Source organism: Columba livia, chromosome 3, assembly GCF_036013475.1.
Source record: "Columba livia isolate bColLiv1 breed racing homer chromosome 3, bColLiv1.pat.W.v2, whole genome shotgun sequence".
NCBI classification, from domain to species: Eukaryota; Metazoa; Chordata; class Aves; order Columbiformes; family Columbidae; genus Columba; species Columba livia.
Genome location: NC_088604.1, coordinates 62,924,927 through 62,938,810, shown reverse-complemented (window position 1 = coordinate 62,938,810; position 13,884 = coordinate 62,924,927). Strand labels below are relative to the sequence as shown.

The following is a 13,884-nucleotide window of genomic DNA, read 5'->3' as shown; positions in this document are numbered from 1 at the left end:
GTTCTAAAATGTTCATTCACTTTATTGACAGCAACAGACAAATACCATAGAGAACTAGTTTCTTTACATAATGACCTCTATCAGAGGCAGCCTTTTGTAAAGCACAGTCCAGTTGGCCACAAGTCATTTTGGGATTGTTGGGGGATATAGCACTGAGCTTGATACTTGTATTGTCCATTTTCATAGGCTACAGGTACATGTTAGAGAAGGGTTAAAAAAAACAAAAAGAAGTCACTGTGCTTTTAAGGCAATATTGTTATGGTTAATGCAAGAAGGTCCACACTCTTTAAGGAAAAGAATTATCAACACCGTCAAAAAATTATATCTAAAAAAGTAAACAGAGGTAATGAGAGGCAGCTTCCTGTGAAATTTATTCCAACAGTGATTTACTTTTATATTAACGCACTGTCAACTAAGGGGAATACAAGAAAGCCAACTAGTAATTTTTTCTCCACAAGATTTATACGAACAGAAATTCTAAACACATGCCTCAGGACAGCAGAAATTTAGATATTAAACAGAACATAAAGAATTGCTTTTGATTTGTTTTGCTTTGGCTACAATAAAATATAAAAGAAGACTGACAGAGAAAAGGGAAAGAATAAAAATACTTTGGAGCTATTCATTAAATATCCAGATTCCTCCTGACTAATCTCTCAGTTACACATGACTTACGTATGCCTGCTTAAGGAAAGAGACCACCAGACTGAATGCTATTCTCAAACTTTCCAGGTTTTCTGAGTTTTTCCATAATGTTCAGAAACATGAATTTCCATGCCTGAGTCAGGGACACCACTCTCAGTGACATTCACCCTGTTCAGCAACAACATATGCAGGCCTGTCCCCACCCCAGGGATGCCATGGGACACATTTCACAAATTGCCAGTAAGAACATTATAAAATCATCCCCCACCTCCCTGTGGTACGTGAGGATTGAGTCCAACGACCGGGTTAACATCTTGGCACTGTGGTTCTTGCTGTGCACATGGTAAGAGTGGAAGATAAGGGAATGTGCTGACAACCACTTCATCATTTACTCAGCGATAGGATCTTTGGCCCATGTCTGGGGTGGGCACTTTCAGGTCTATGGTGAAAACAGACACTTCCTGACATGGGCTGTGCAAGATAAAACCCAATCCATGTTCACAGACAGCAATGTGACCGACTCTTGCTGTTAGTGTGGGTGGCAACAGCAACACTTCCCACCACACTCCCTTCCCATCCCTCATGAAGCTCCTGGGCCTGCAAGGTCACTGTGAAGCTCTCTCATAAACAAGGGAGGACTTTAATCCCTCCTTTATCCACACAAGCCCTATTAAGGAACACGATGGACAGAGATGATCCTATATTGGAGACCGTTATGGGCCATGTGGGTGAAGCACTGGCTTTCAGATTTATTCTTTTTTTCCTCTAATCTCTCTTGATCAATTAAAAATGGCACAAATTTTTGCTTTGAACCACCACAAAAACAAAAATAAAAAAATTTCAAGGACTGTAATAGAATTGAAACTTACTCTTTGGTGAGCTCCTGGAGATTTATTTAAGCCCTTTGAGGACACAGAAACGTGATTAGAGACACTAACACACTGCACTGGTGGGTGAACACAAGTACAAACGCTCACTTTGGCATTAACTACAGCCATAGTAATTCTGTGATAATAGCATATGGGGTAAAATGCTGAAATAGTGTAATAAAAATTTAAGGAGTATTCATGAATTTATTAAAATAAATATTTTTTACATCCTGGATAAAACTAAATAGGCTTGCGTGGTACTTGAAACATAAACCAGCTATTGACTTTTATGTAATTATGTATATGAAAATATGAGAGAAGGTAAAAACTCTTATGAAGATGTCGCAATCTCCACTGTGCAAGTGTTCAAAACCCTGGAAGTCCAGCACTGACAAGACACATGAAAGTAAGTTTGATTGGAAAGTAAGTTATGCAAATTGTAATCTGCTTTTAAGATCATAAAAAAAAAAAGTCCAGTTCTGCTCCTGAGTTACAACATAGACCACAGTCAAAACCAAGAGATAGCAAAACCCCGTATGTTTAAATGTTGTACTATGAGAGCAGAAACACAAAAAAGCAAGGGGACATTAAACTGAACATGTTTTGTGAGGTTACACACACTGGAAATAACTGATTTTTACTTTTGATACTGAACTGCTGCTTTCTTATTTCAAATGAGGCCACTGTAACAGGACAAATCATTTTGTAGGCACAAGAAAAGCACCACCATATTTTGAGAAATACCATTTCCAAAGAACCTCCTTATCTCCCAGATTTTGAACAAAAATAGATTCTATAGAGCAAAGATTTAGAAAGCCCTATAAAAATTAGGGAACTTTGGAAATAATCTAATATGTTACTCAGCCCCAAGGAAAGAGGGCTATATTTTTAAACCACTTCTGGCATATATTACTATACATTTTCAAAGACTGAGATTACCCAGTATTCCTTGGCAATCTATTCCATTGCTATCTATACCTTTTGATGAGATTTCCTCCCTTCATTTATCTTGCTGTAATTTAAACCCATTCTTTTTGCCCTTTCGACTCTCTATAAAGATCAGTCTATTCCTTCCCACTGCAGCTCCCTGTTTAAATACTCTACATTATTATGCATTCCCCCTTCTGCCTACTCTAGACCAGAAAAATCTTAGTTCTTTCTGTCTGCCCTCATTAGTTATGTTTTCCAGGACTCTGCTCAGTCTTTCTGTTCTCTTTTGGACACTCTGAAACCAACAAAATGTACATACAAACAAAAAGTTAGGAATGTCTGAATCTCAGATAAAACTAGATTTAACAAATTCTGTTTAAAACACCACCATTCTAACATCTTGGCTTCTATACAGTCCTTTCAACGTAAAACAGACCAGCTATTTACAAGACAGGCAAGACATATAATCATCACTACAGGAAGGGAAACTGAGGCACGGCTAAATTACTCACTCAAGGCCATCAGGATTGTCTACCCCAGACAGGAATGGAAACCTGTCAAGCTGCTCACTGAGCTGTTCTGTAACTTCACCCCATGTCTCACCCCAAAGCCTGAAACCAGTACACCAAAACAGTTCAGGCTGCTGAGTTTTTAACTGAAGTACATACTGTATTTTTATAATTTCTTTTTTTATGTTTTGACATTTCTCTCTTTCTATTTTGCATCAGAGACCCTCCACTGGTTCCTCTGAGGTATCAGACCTATATTTTGGGATCACAGTCCACTGCCACACCTGCTTGTCAGTCCCTTACAGATCAAATTGTGGCTAAACATCCTTTTCACAGACTATCCTGTCCCTGTTCTAAGTTTTCTGCTGTATAGTCCTTCTCCTGCGCTTTGTTTCCAAAAGCAGGCCAAGTCCTGTAGTTTTTCTCAAGTTAAACTGTACAATTATTATTTTTGCATTTTTCTCATGTCACAGCATGACTGATATTTTTATCCTTATGAATAGCCCCTTAAATAATCCATAAAACCTGTACTTGATGATCTTAATCCCTTGCTTGTATGTAACCTCCTCTAGGCAAAGCTTAATAAACCCCAATAGCTTTCTAAGCTTACAGCTCAGTGGTGAAGCTGGATGAATGTTAGTTTTATGATATTTCTACTCTAACTTGAGTAAAGCTTAAGTTGCCAGGGAGATTATGGATACCATAAGAATCTGCAGCCAAAGTGACCAATACCCTTTAAAAACACACACACAAAAAATGCAGAAGCAGCGGCGTTTTCCACCTTGTCTGCCTTGTGCTATTAGAAAGAACAAATGCAAAGACTCCATTTTGCAGTATCACCTAGCCTTTCACATCAACATAAAGCAAGTACCGCCAAACGACAGGTTGCTGTAAAGGTAAATGTCTCCATTTCAGTCAAGTATTGACAGCAGACTACGTATGATCTCTTTGGCTTCTGAACAGCAAACATTTGTCTGTTGAACCTGGGTGTTGCCAGTGTGCCTTATTTATCTACTCATCATTTAGGCAGATAAGGAAACGCATTTTCCATTTACTGAAAGTTTTAAAGACTTCAGATCTTTTTCCATCAAAACAAAAAAGCCCCCAGCAGCACACACTTAGGGCTCAGATTCCGGTCCTGCTATGATTTCCATCAGAGACCTGGTTCTGAGTCTCCTACGTGCTAAACCAGTGCCTGAGAAAGGAGCACAAACAGTAACTAGAATAGAGGAGACCAAATTAACCAGAACACTTTGGCTATTTTTACGTATCCAGTGGCACCAACTACTTTGTTGATGAAGTAGCTAGCCAGGGGCACATATGATTTTGTAGATGTGTATGCTGGAGTTCAGCATAGGGCTTTTGACCCATCTACTAGTTTGGTGCCAGCACAGGTAGCAATGGTGTGCTGCGATTAGCTGAATGCACAGATGAGCTTGTATTTGGCTTTCTCTGTCCTCACAGCACACTGGCTCGGACCTTCTGGCTCAGGGGACCTATTCTTGCTGTGTCACCTGCACTTTCAATAAATAAACTTTTATCAAGAAGAATTACCAAAGACTAATGGTCTATGGGTCTTAATGTTTTAGTCACCAGGTAACAGCCCACAGCACCTGTAAATTAGAGTAGTATTTGCTGATTTACTTTATGCTGAGGATGGTAGCTGCATGGCCCAGGATCATATATGGCCCAGGGACACAAAAGCCATCACTCAGCATAGCCACCAGTGAGATTCGGGTGCTAAGTACATTTCTGGCTACGTAATTTAACGGAAATGGAAAACACATGAAGCTGGAAACTGCTACTGTGCAGCTACTGCATTGTTTTTTCTCTAAATAAAAAGTGCAGCTCTAAAAAACCAAAACACACTGCACGTTTTGTTTGGAGAAAAAAAAAAAATATATCAAAGAAGCTAGAAACTCTTTCTATATATAAACCATTATTTTTTTCCAATGGCAAGTCTGTAACAGTAAAACCTCCCATCTGATACGGAATTAGCTGAGTTCTTCAAGCTGCTCCAAAATTTTCATATGCTCCAGAATAAACTCCAGAGATATTTTTCCAGTAAAGCAGCTGGAGCTCCTAAAACATTTTGCACTCTAGTGGTTAGGAAAAAACATTTAATAAATGAAATCTCTCATTCATATGTTTAAAGAAAACAGAATGTGTTACATTACTCTGTGCTCAAGTGTTACTACAGACTAAGATGATAAGTTTAAATGGATTGTTCTTTACAGTGTGTCCTCAGGTACATATAGCTTGTTGAGGAACGTTTCTATTATTTGATCATAAAATAGTGTAAAAATAATAACCACAGTAGAGTTATTTTACAGCTTTGAACTAGAGTGGAAAGTTACTGAACACACAATCTACACACACGAACAATACAAAAACGGAAAAGCAACGTGATTACTTGCTGTATTCAACAACCAGAAGAAATTCAAAACACAGGTAGGTGTTAACAAGGTAAAAGCAAAGGAAAAGCAAAACAAATAATTCGAAGTACAAAGTGAAAAAATAAAGCACAAAACCAAAACAAAATAATAACAGCAAAATTATTAAACACACACAAAACCACAAAACCAAACAGAAAATTTGGCAGTTGCAGAATATATGACACAATGTATTAAATTACAACTAATAATTGTAACACATCACTTTCATCAAAATACTATGTTGTATATAATTCAATCAAATGTAAGCATATTCAATCCTTAGCTATCAAGACTTCGGCTCCTAGACCATTTATTTGAGATAATTTGCTGACTTACCTGCTTGCTGCATGCACATAATATACGCGGTAAACAAGCAGAGACAGTGCTGCAGCTTCCATTTCCAGTGATAGCACCACATTTCACTTACATGAGACATCCTGTGGGGAAAAAAAAGTTCAGAGAGCTTTACAAATATCCAAGAAAATGCAAAATACTGTCGAACTAGTAACTAGCAGTAAATAAAGTAGCACTTGAAAATTACGGATGGCTGTAGTGTTGCTTAACAGAGACAAAAGCCTCTACACTTGCTTAAAAAAGTCAGAAATAATGTTGTCTGGTCCTTAGCAGACACCAAAGTGCAAGACTGGTGAGCGCTGGGCTTTTAAGCAGATAAGCATGGGTGGTATTTCAGTAAAAGTAGCTCATACAGTGCCTGAAATAGTTAAAGTGTACTTTTTCTGAGATTGCCAACTTTTAATTTACCTATTTACATATACGGATACATTTATGGTGTTTAAAAATATGTACATAATACATATATATTTGTTCTTAACTATATAAAGATGGGATGGGACAATTTGCCTTGGCCCTTAACCAGCCTTTCTGTATGTTTCAGTGCTAATATTTTGGTAGCTACAATATTTTCTGCTGACAACTTTAATGAAAATCCTGGAACTTTCATTACCAAAATCTAGGGGTTCATCTGTGCTGCCAGTGAAGTCAGGAACACCTTTATTATTTAACAAAACAAATGCAATTATATAAAAATCTTTATTAGTTATAGCTTGAAGTTCAGATTTCTTTTGCACTGAAGCATACATTAAATTTAATGGCTAAAATAAAATGCCCCCATACTGGATAGAAAAGGAAGCAAGGAAGACTTTTAAATATGTACCCAAAATGAATGGTGCTCAATTACATTCCTGCCTCATTTTATTCAACAAGTTAGCAACAAGCAAAAGCAAGCAACAAGTAATGAAACAACACACATTATTTTGACCAACTTCTTCTCCTGCTATCTGGCAAGGTTAACTGGCTTCTGTTCAGTAAGATACTATTATACTGGGAGAAAAATCTCTAGCAGAATCCCTAAAATATTTCACAATTCTGTTCCCAGCAGCAGTATGTGAAGAACCACAAATGAATAGACATGAAGAAACACTGATGGACACAAATGTCTTCCAGGTTAGTGCATATTAAATAGATGGGGGAAGGAAAAACAAACAAACAAACAAACAAAAAGAACCCCATATTTGGAATGGCCACTGGTGTGATTTATCAGGATGGAAATGTGAGAGAGGTAAGTGAAAGAAAGCACAAAGTTCATACTCAGTGGCAAGAAATTTAATTTCTTAAACTTGGAAAACTAGTCTTCCTTCTGCTCCACAGACATTGCTGTGACCCTGCCAGTGAAACTTGTGGGCAAATGTAAATCCTTTCCCAGTATCAGCTTCTGTTTCTTCCCAAAGTGGAGTTCTGTAATGTAGACAAGCCAAACTTAATGCAGCAAGATAAATCATTGTAAAGGAACAACTGATGTTTCAGTTTCAAAAGAAGTAACTCGTCAAAACACCCTCCTGGGCCAGATGCCAATGGGCTCAGGTAAATAGCACTTCAATAGGCTACTGCAATCAGTCAGGTTTCCCTCTGGTTCAGTGTTACATAGCACAAGTGTCTGATTACAAAAAAGACTCCCGCTCTTTATGGGTAGTTGAATCAAATTAGGAATTTGAGGCTGATTTATTTTTCTGAGATATTGTAAAGTCAAACTTAACAAGTGTTGAAGACAAGCACAGAAAACACTGAGCTCCGAAATAGAAGAATCTCTTTGATGAAGCCAGACACGAAAATATCCAGATTATCAAACAATAGAATTATTGTCCTTCACCCTAATGACTCAAAAATCCTTATTAAAATTTCAGACAACAGAATGCTGAGGTTTGGGAGCAGTTACTGTTCAATGTATATAATTCATAAATCCACAATGCCCTTCACATTCATTTAGAAAACTGACTTTGAACAGAAGTTCTTTTAAAACATGATAACAGTTACATGCACATGGACACACATACAGCATAGTACACTCACATATACTTACTGAGTATTGAAATGGAAATTTTGAGGATAACAGTATGGCATACCAGAGATATATAAGAATACTGCTGTTTTTACAGATGAAAAAGCTTGCATCTACAGATGAGATAAATGCAAGGCTGTTGTATGATCTACCAATGCTAGCCTGTAGAATGGGTTGCATTACTGTTTTTTGTTTGTTTTGAGCAAGCACAGTAAAGTTATCAGACTAGGAAACAGTCACAAACAATTATTAATTCAGAAGAAAGCTGTGTTGGTTTTCATTGTATTGATACATTTTCTGTGCATTACAGCAATTTTCAGTCTTGCTGTCTCTGTGAACTCAGCTGAAGTTTTTACTCATTGAATAGCTGGAGGATGCAAGACACAACTTTTGAGATACTCAAGGAAAAATAACATGACAAGTTTCTGCTGTCTAAGTCTGGCATGACTCTACCCAGTCAACATGCCTTTAATGCCTTTCTTAAAGAATCTGAGGTGCTGCATTAGTCTGAGAGAGCTATTTAATTTGGCCATTTTCTATTTGTAAATGTTTACTTGCGCTGTGGTAACGCTTACAAGCCAGGACTCTACAGTGTTAGTTTACAGTCTGTTTCCTTATCCTCACTCTCATAAAAAGTGCAAGTCAAGAAACATGGATAATCAGCAACAGAGCAGAGCATAAATAAGTGCAAACAACAAGGAGAAAGGGAGCAACTATAATTTTTTCCCCAGAGAAAAAGGCTGGATAACTATACAATTGCTCTAAAAAATATACAACTCTCCACTAAAATAAACAAATATGTAAAAAATGGTGAACCTGTGTCCTCCACTTATTATAGTCTCTACCACTTTCTTTACACCACATCATCTCAGTTAACAAGAAAGGTTTATAAAACTCAAACAAGAATGACCACAGAAGCAGCACACTACCAGAATACTCCACTAACGCAGGCATCACAAGTCAGATCTGTTTCTGTTGGAGAGGACTTTTGAAGAACTATGTTACAAAGCATGACCTCTAGCCAAGTACTATAAATGAGTGAGGAAATCAGTTATTTACATGTTCTTGAGATCTTGCATTGACAAAAAGCCAAAATTCAGAAACCTAACTGCTCACAGCCTTAACGCTGTGCTGTATGTACAAGCCATGGTCACACAAGAAGTGGTCAAAGATAGAAGTTAGCTAACACTTTGCCAACAAAAAGGCTTTTTCCATACCAAAATACATCCCTGATACTTTAATAATGTGATATCCCAGTTGGCAAACAATTATGGAAAGGGGCCAGAGCAACTAGTAAATACTTCCCAGGCATACTATAGTATAGTATATAGTATACTATACTATACTAATTACTAACATACTATACTATACTAATACTGCCCCTGCCTTGCCTCTCCCACCCTGCCCGCTCCCCTCCCGCAAAAAAAAGCCAAACCAACCAAAAAAGCCCCACAACACACCAGAAACCACAACACCCTTAGTTGCAGATATTCACCTGTTAATACCCACTATGTGTATATTTATTTTAAGGTTCATTTTTGTGATTATTAGTGTTAATTAACATCTAGAACCAAATCCAAGAAGCATATAAGTAATTCAACAGAAAAATTATGAAAGAGTTCTGGGCTAGTTTATAGCTTATCAAGGGATGATATGGTCCCATGCTACAACAGCACTGACTTAACAGCCCAAGAGACCCCTTTGGTCTTGTGTTCCTATTTTAAATAGTATTTAAAATATTTATTCTGTCATTTAATGCTCATAAATAGAACAGAGAAGGGATATTAGCACAGCAACATACTAAAACTCACCAAGAGTTTAAGTAAGCAAAGCACTCCATTACAAAGATCTCAGAACATATGCAGATTATTTCAGTCTTTAACCCTGAGCACATTAAAATTGCTGAAGATGGTTCCTAGTGGGTTTATTCTCTGTTTTGTTTCAATTTAAATGAAGGAGCCCTGATGTGTTGCCAGCTGGTAACATGCTAGCAGCCCTGAAGAAATCATTGCAGATTGTCAAACACAAACCAAAACACTTTACCCAATATATCTGGGAACGATTAGTATACCTATGGTAGGAGGAGATCCATTACAGTTGGATGTAGTCTCACAACAGCAACCCCTTTTAATTTGATGCTGTTGTTGTTTATTTTTTTCACAAAAAATGTAGAAAATTTAGAAAGTGCCCTTCTATGGAGTCTTATAGAAGAACTATTACTTTTTCTATGGACCGTCCTCATTCCACTGTAGACACTGTATGACATGAGCAGCTATGAACTCTAGCTGCCAGTTCAATAGAGTCCACAGCAACTCTCATTTCCTATAATATAGGGAGACAACGAGCTTATTCACAATTCATCCCAGAAGAGCAAAATAGACATGTAATTTATATAAACCATAAATGGATGGTAACTCAACATAGTTCAGGATGAAATTAATGGGAGTTTTGCTACATCTAACTACTAAACAATTTACTCTAGATGCTAACAGTGACCTAACCCAACATCACCTTTTAGGGAGTATACAGCTCTTCAAGAAAATATACACAAAATGTGAATAATCCTGGAGCATTTAATTTATATACTGTATGGTCTCAAAACACGCAATATGTATTTCAATGCACCATCTTCTTTGTTCAAGGATTCGGCAAAGTTCCCTGGAGTAGGATGTGAATTCTGCCCCAGGCAGACTGACAAGACTGTCTTTGGTCTTTGACATGTCTAAAGCTATTAAGGAAAAATGTTGCTGACGCTTTAATTTTAAAAGAAAGATAACATCAATTTCACAATTTTTTTCTCATATAGGTTGCAAACAAAAAGATTGTAAGCTTACTCACTCTTAAGTGGGACTACAGCAAGTGAAAGGCTATTACAACTCACACTTTATTTCCTACAGTTTAACAGAAAAGTTGACTTTAATTTTGAAACGCTTGCTTGAAACTGTAGTACACGAATGTCTTGAAAGTTTAATTACACAAGGCCACTTAAAACTTCCATTCTGTTAAGCATTACTTGTTCCTAATTATTCTTACAGTCAAACTTGAGAACACCCTCGCACTCATCAAAAGAGATGAAAAAAACAAGACATTGCCTTTTAATTCAAACAGCTCCAGCTCTATCAGATCAGCTTCACTCCCTTGGCTTTCCTTTCAAAGTGAACTTTTCCCAGTTTCAGGCAACTAAACTGCCGGCTGTTTGCAACTCCCTAGCACTGCAAAACTAGGTCTTCAGGAGCTACTTCTCATTTCTGCCTTAACTTCACCGTGCACTGGTAGAAAACCCTACCCTTTTCCCCTCACACTGACTCCCTTCAGGTCCAGCCACAGGCTGGGAGCGCACCGCTGAAACACCTAAACCCAACCCTTAGTCCCTCGCCTTACCTTCTGTGGGAGCCCGTCAGCAAAGGCAAAACATATCGGTGAAGGCGCCCAGAGGCCACGACAGTGGCCCGCCCGGGGCCAGGCGGCGTACGGACGAGAGGGTGACAAGCAGGAGAGCCACCGACCCGCCCACCCCTCGCCCCCCGACGGCGGCGGAGCCCCACGCTGCCTCCTCTCCACCATGCGCTGCAGGGAGGGGCGGTGGGGCCAGGAAGGTTTTATGGAGCCCGCCCAGCCCTTCTTCTCCTTTTTGCCCCTATTTGTGCTGGCACCGCACCTGGAGGGCTGGGAACGGTGCCTGTAGGAGATGGGGCTCCTCGACGTGAGCGACCACGGCCCCGAGCCGAGAGGCCAGGCGAGTGCCGAGAGACCGGCGCCCGCAGCGGGTGGAGCCGAGGGTTTCGCTCCTTGCCTCCAAGCACAGGAAAACTCAACAGAGCAGCCCGAAAGACGGGATTACAGTGCTCTGAGAAAGGCAGCGGCCGCCCGGGACCCTGCAGGGCACCCGCCGGCAGACCCGGAGCCCGAAGGGGGCAGAGCCCTGTCTGCCCTGCCCTCTGAGCTCCCAACGTGAAACTTTCTCGTTTCCCCATTCCTTCAGCCCTACCTATCTGCACGGCTCAAACCTGACATTACTCATCACCTGCTACGGGGCGGGTGGGGGGAAAGTGGGTGGTGGGAGAAAAAGCCCTGCCTATCTGGTCCCGGTTTCTTGCCCCACGAAGGCGCCTGGGAGGGTTATTCGCGCTTCCCGAGCGCCGCGGACAGCAAGTCGCAGCCCTCGCCCCAGAATCCGGAGACTTACATGGTGACATTACGGGATGCAGTATCTGCGGGTCTCAGCAACCATTCTGCCCCGCAGCAGCTCACTCTGGCCCGCTCCTCGCAAAGCTCATCGCTGCTCGCTCACCTCTCTTCCACGCCCGCCCCCGCACACACCGCCCGCGGCGACCGGGACCGCGCCGATCTGCTCCTCCTCCACTGCCGCCACGATGCGCCCCCGCGCCGGGACTCGCCGCTCTCGGCACAAGCCGGGGAAACCTCGGTGCCGAGGGAAGCCGCCCGTGCCGAAGGCAGGGGCCTTCCCGCCCGTGTCCCCCGGGGCTCAGGTGGAGGCTCCGGCGGGGCCCCGCGGGCTGGGCCGCCCCACCCGCAGCGCGGAAAGGCAGGACGGGACCCGCCGAACCGCCGCCACGGGCGGGCCCCGCGCTCTCCTCCGGGGACCCGCTCCAGGGGACTGAGTCGCCGCGCCGGGGTGAGGAGTAGCCACTGGGACCGTGCTACCTGCGACCCCCAGGAGAGGCACTGCCCAGGAGGCACCACACGCCACCTTTCACACAGTCACGGCCACCCAGCGCCCCCGCCCACCGGTTAGGGGCTAGCCCAGGGGTGCACAGTCCCCAAACACACTTACACCCACCAGGAGACGGTAGCCACAGGCCCAAAGTCACCCCCAAATGACAGACGTCATCTCTGAGGAGATCCCATACCAGGGACAGTACCCTGGGCATGCAGCACCACACAGCATCCCAGTGGCAGGAGGTTCCCTGGGGGCAAATACACTCCACCCACCCCACACACTGTGCATGGCACAGATGAGGACACATGGGGCTGCCTGCATACCTATGGGAAACAAACCATGCCACTGTGTCACAGAGTTGATGACACAGACCCGAAGGCACTTCAGTTGTGCCATTTTTCTCTGATGCACACAATGCACTATGCTTGGGATAGAAGATAGGTAAGCAGAGGTGACGCATCTCTGACCCATTCTCAGAAGCATACAAGGCTGTGTGCTGCTCCCATGTACAGTGCTGGCCTACACCTCACTCCTGGGTAGCATTGTTGGAGGAAGGTAGCTTGCACCATTTGCTAATGTTCTTATGTTGCTTTGTTCAATAAAAATCTGTGGTGAACATGGCACCGAAGTACAGCTAGGTAGGAAAACACTGAAATGTTATAAAGGAAAACACAGAGAAACACAAAGTCACAAAAGAAGTCCAAAATTTTTACAAAATTTTTCTCCATGGATCTGAGCTGGCAAGATTTGGAAGGATGGGGAAGAGAAGACTTGGCATAGTGAATCACTCAATGAAGTGATCAGCATGCAATGGCAGTTAGAAGCAAATTGAGTTTCTATTAAAAAAAAACCCACAAACAAACCATAAAGACATCGCTAAATGTTTCATGAACTTTATATTGAACATTAATATTCACTCGTTCTGGTCAATGTTTACTATCGGCCTTTAAACCCAATAAGCATTAGGCTTGTTTTCATTGTAACCTCCTGGTACTAAACACAGGTGCAGAAACTGTTGGGAAGTAAGTCAGCCAAATCTGTGTGGCCAACTTCCACTGGAAGGCAGTACGAATTACTTTGTACCCTGTCAGCCTTTACTCCGTATCAAGAGCTCTGTGTTCTGAGTAGGTTTTGCACTGCTTCCCACCCTGCTATCACACGGGGAATCCCTCTAGGGGACCATGGGAGGGACAGGGGGGGTGTACGTGCCAACTTTCCTCCAAGACTTGTAGTCAACTGGATAAAGTCTATGTAAATCAAGTTTATATTGCATTTGTGATGAGTCCAATGTATCAGTGCACATAAGACTTACTCTATTACATACAGTCAGTTTGTGCTTGGGCAATAAACGTGCAAGTTCTTGCCACCAGGGTTTATTGTACACACACAAATTGCATTTACCTCACATGCACGGCAATGTTTGTGCATCTAGAATACACTGGCCTCGCTGTACATGTGC

General features: G+C 41.5%; 1 protein-coding gene across 18 annotated transcripts in view; it reads right to left on the bottom strand.

Annotated features, from left to right (window-relative positions):
• Positions 1–13,884, bottom strand: part of ADGRG6 (adhesion G protein-coupled receptor G6) — a 146,856-nt gene that overhangs the window by 99,654 nt on the left and 33,318 nt on the right. For 6 of the 18 annotated variants that reach the window (XM_065057193.1, XM_065057202.1, XM_065057192.1 and 3 more), the window contains exon 3: positions 5,725–5,825. In XM_065057193.1, the coding sequence (XP_064913265.1) occupies positions 5,725–5,824 (100 nt within the window). In that variant the 5' untranslated portion in view covers position 5,825. Of the gene's footprint in view, positions 1–5,724; positions 5,826–11,125; positions 11,734–11,930; positions 12,450–13,884 lie in introns of those variants that run through there. The other 12 variants (XM_065057200.1, XM_013368715.3, XM_065057204.1 and 9 more) reach the window with 9 other exon arrangements.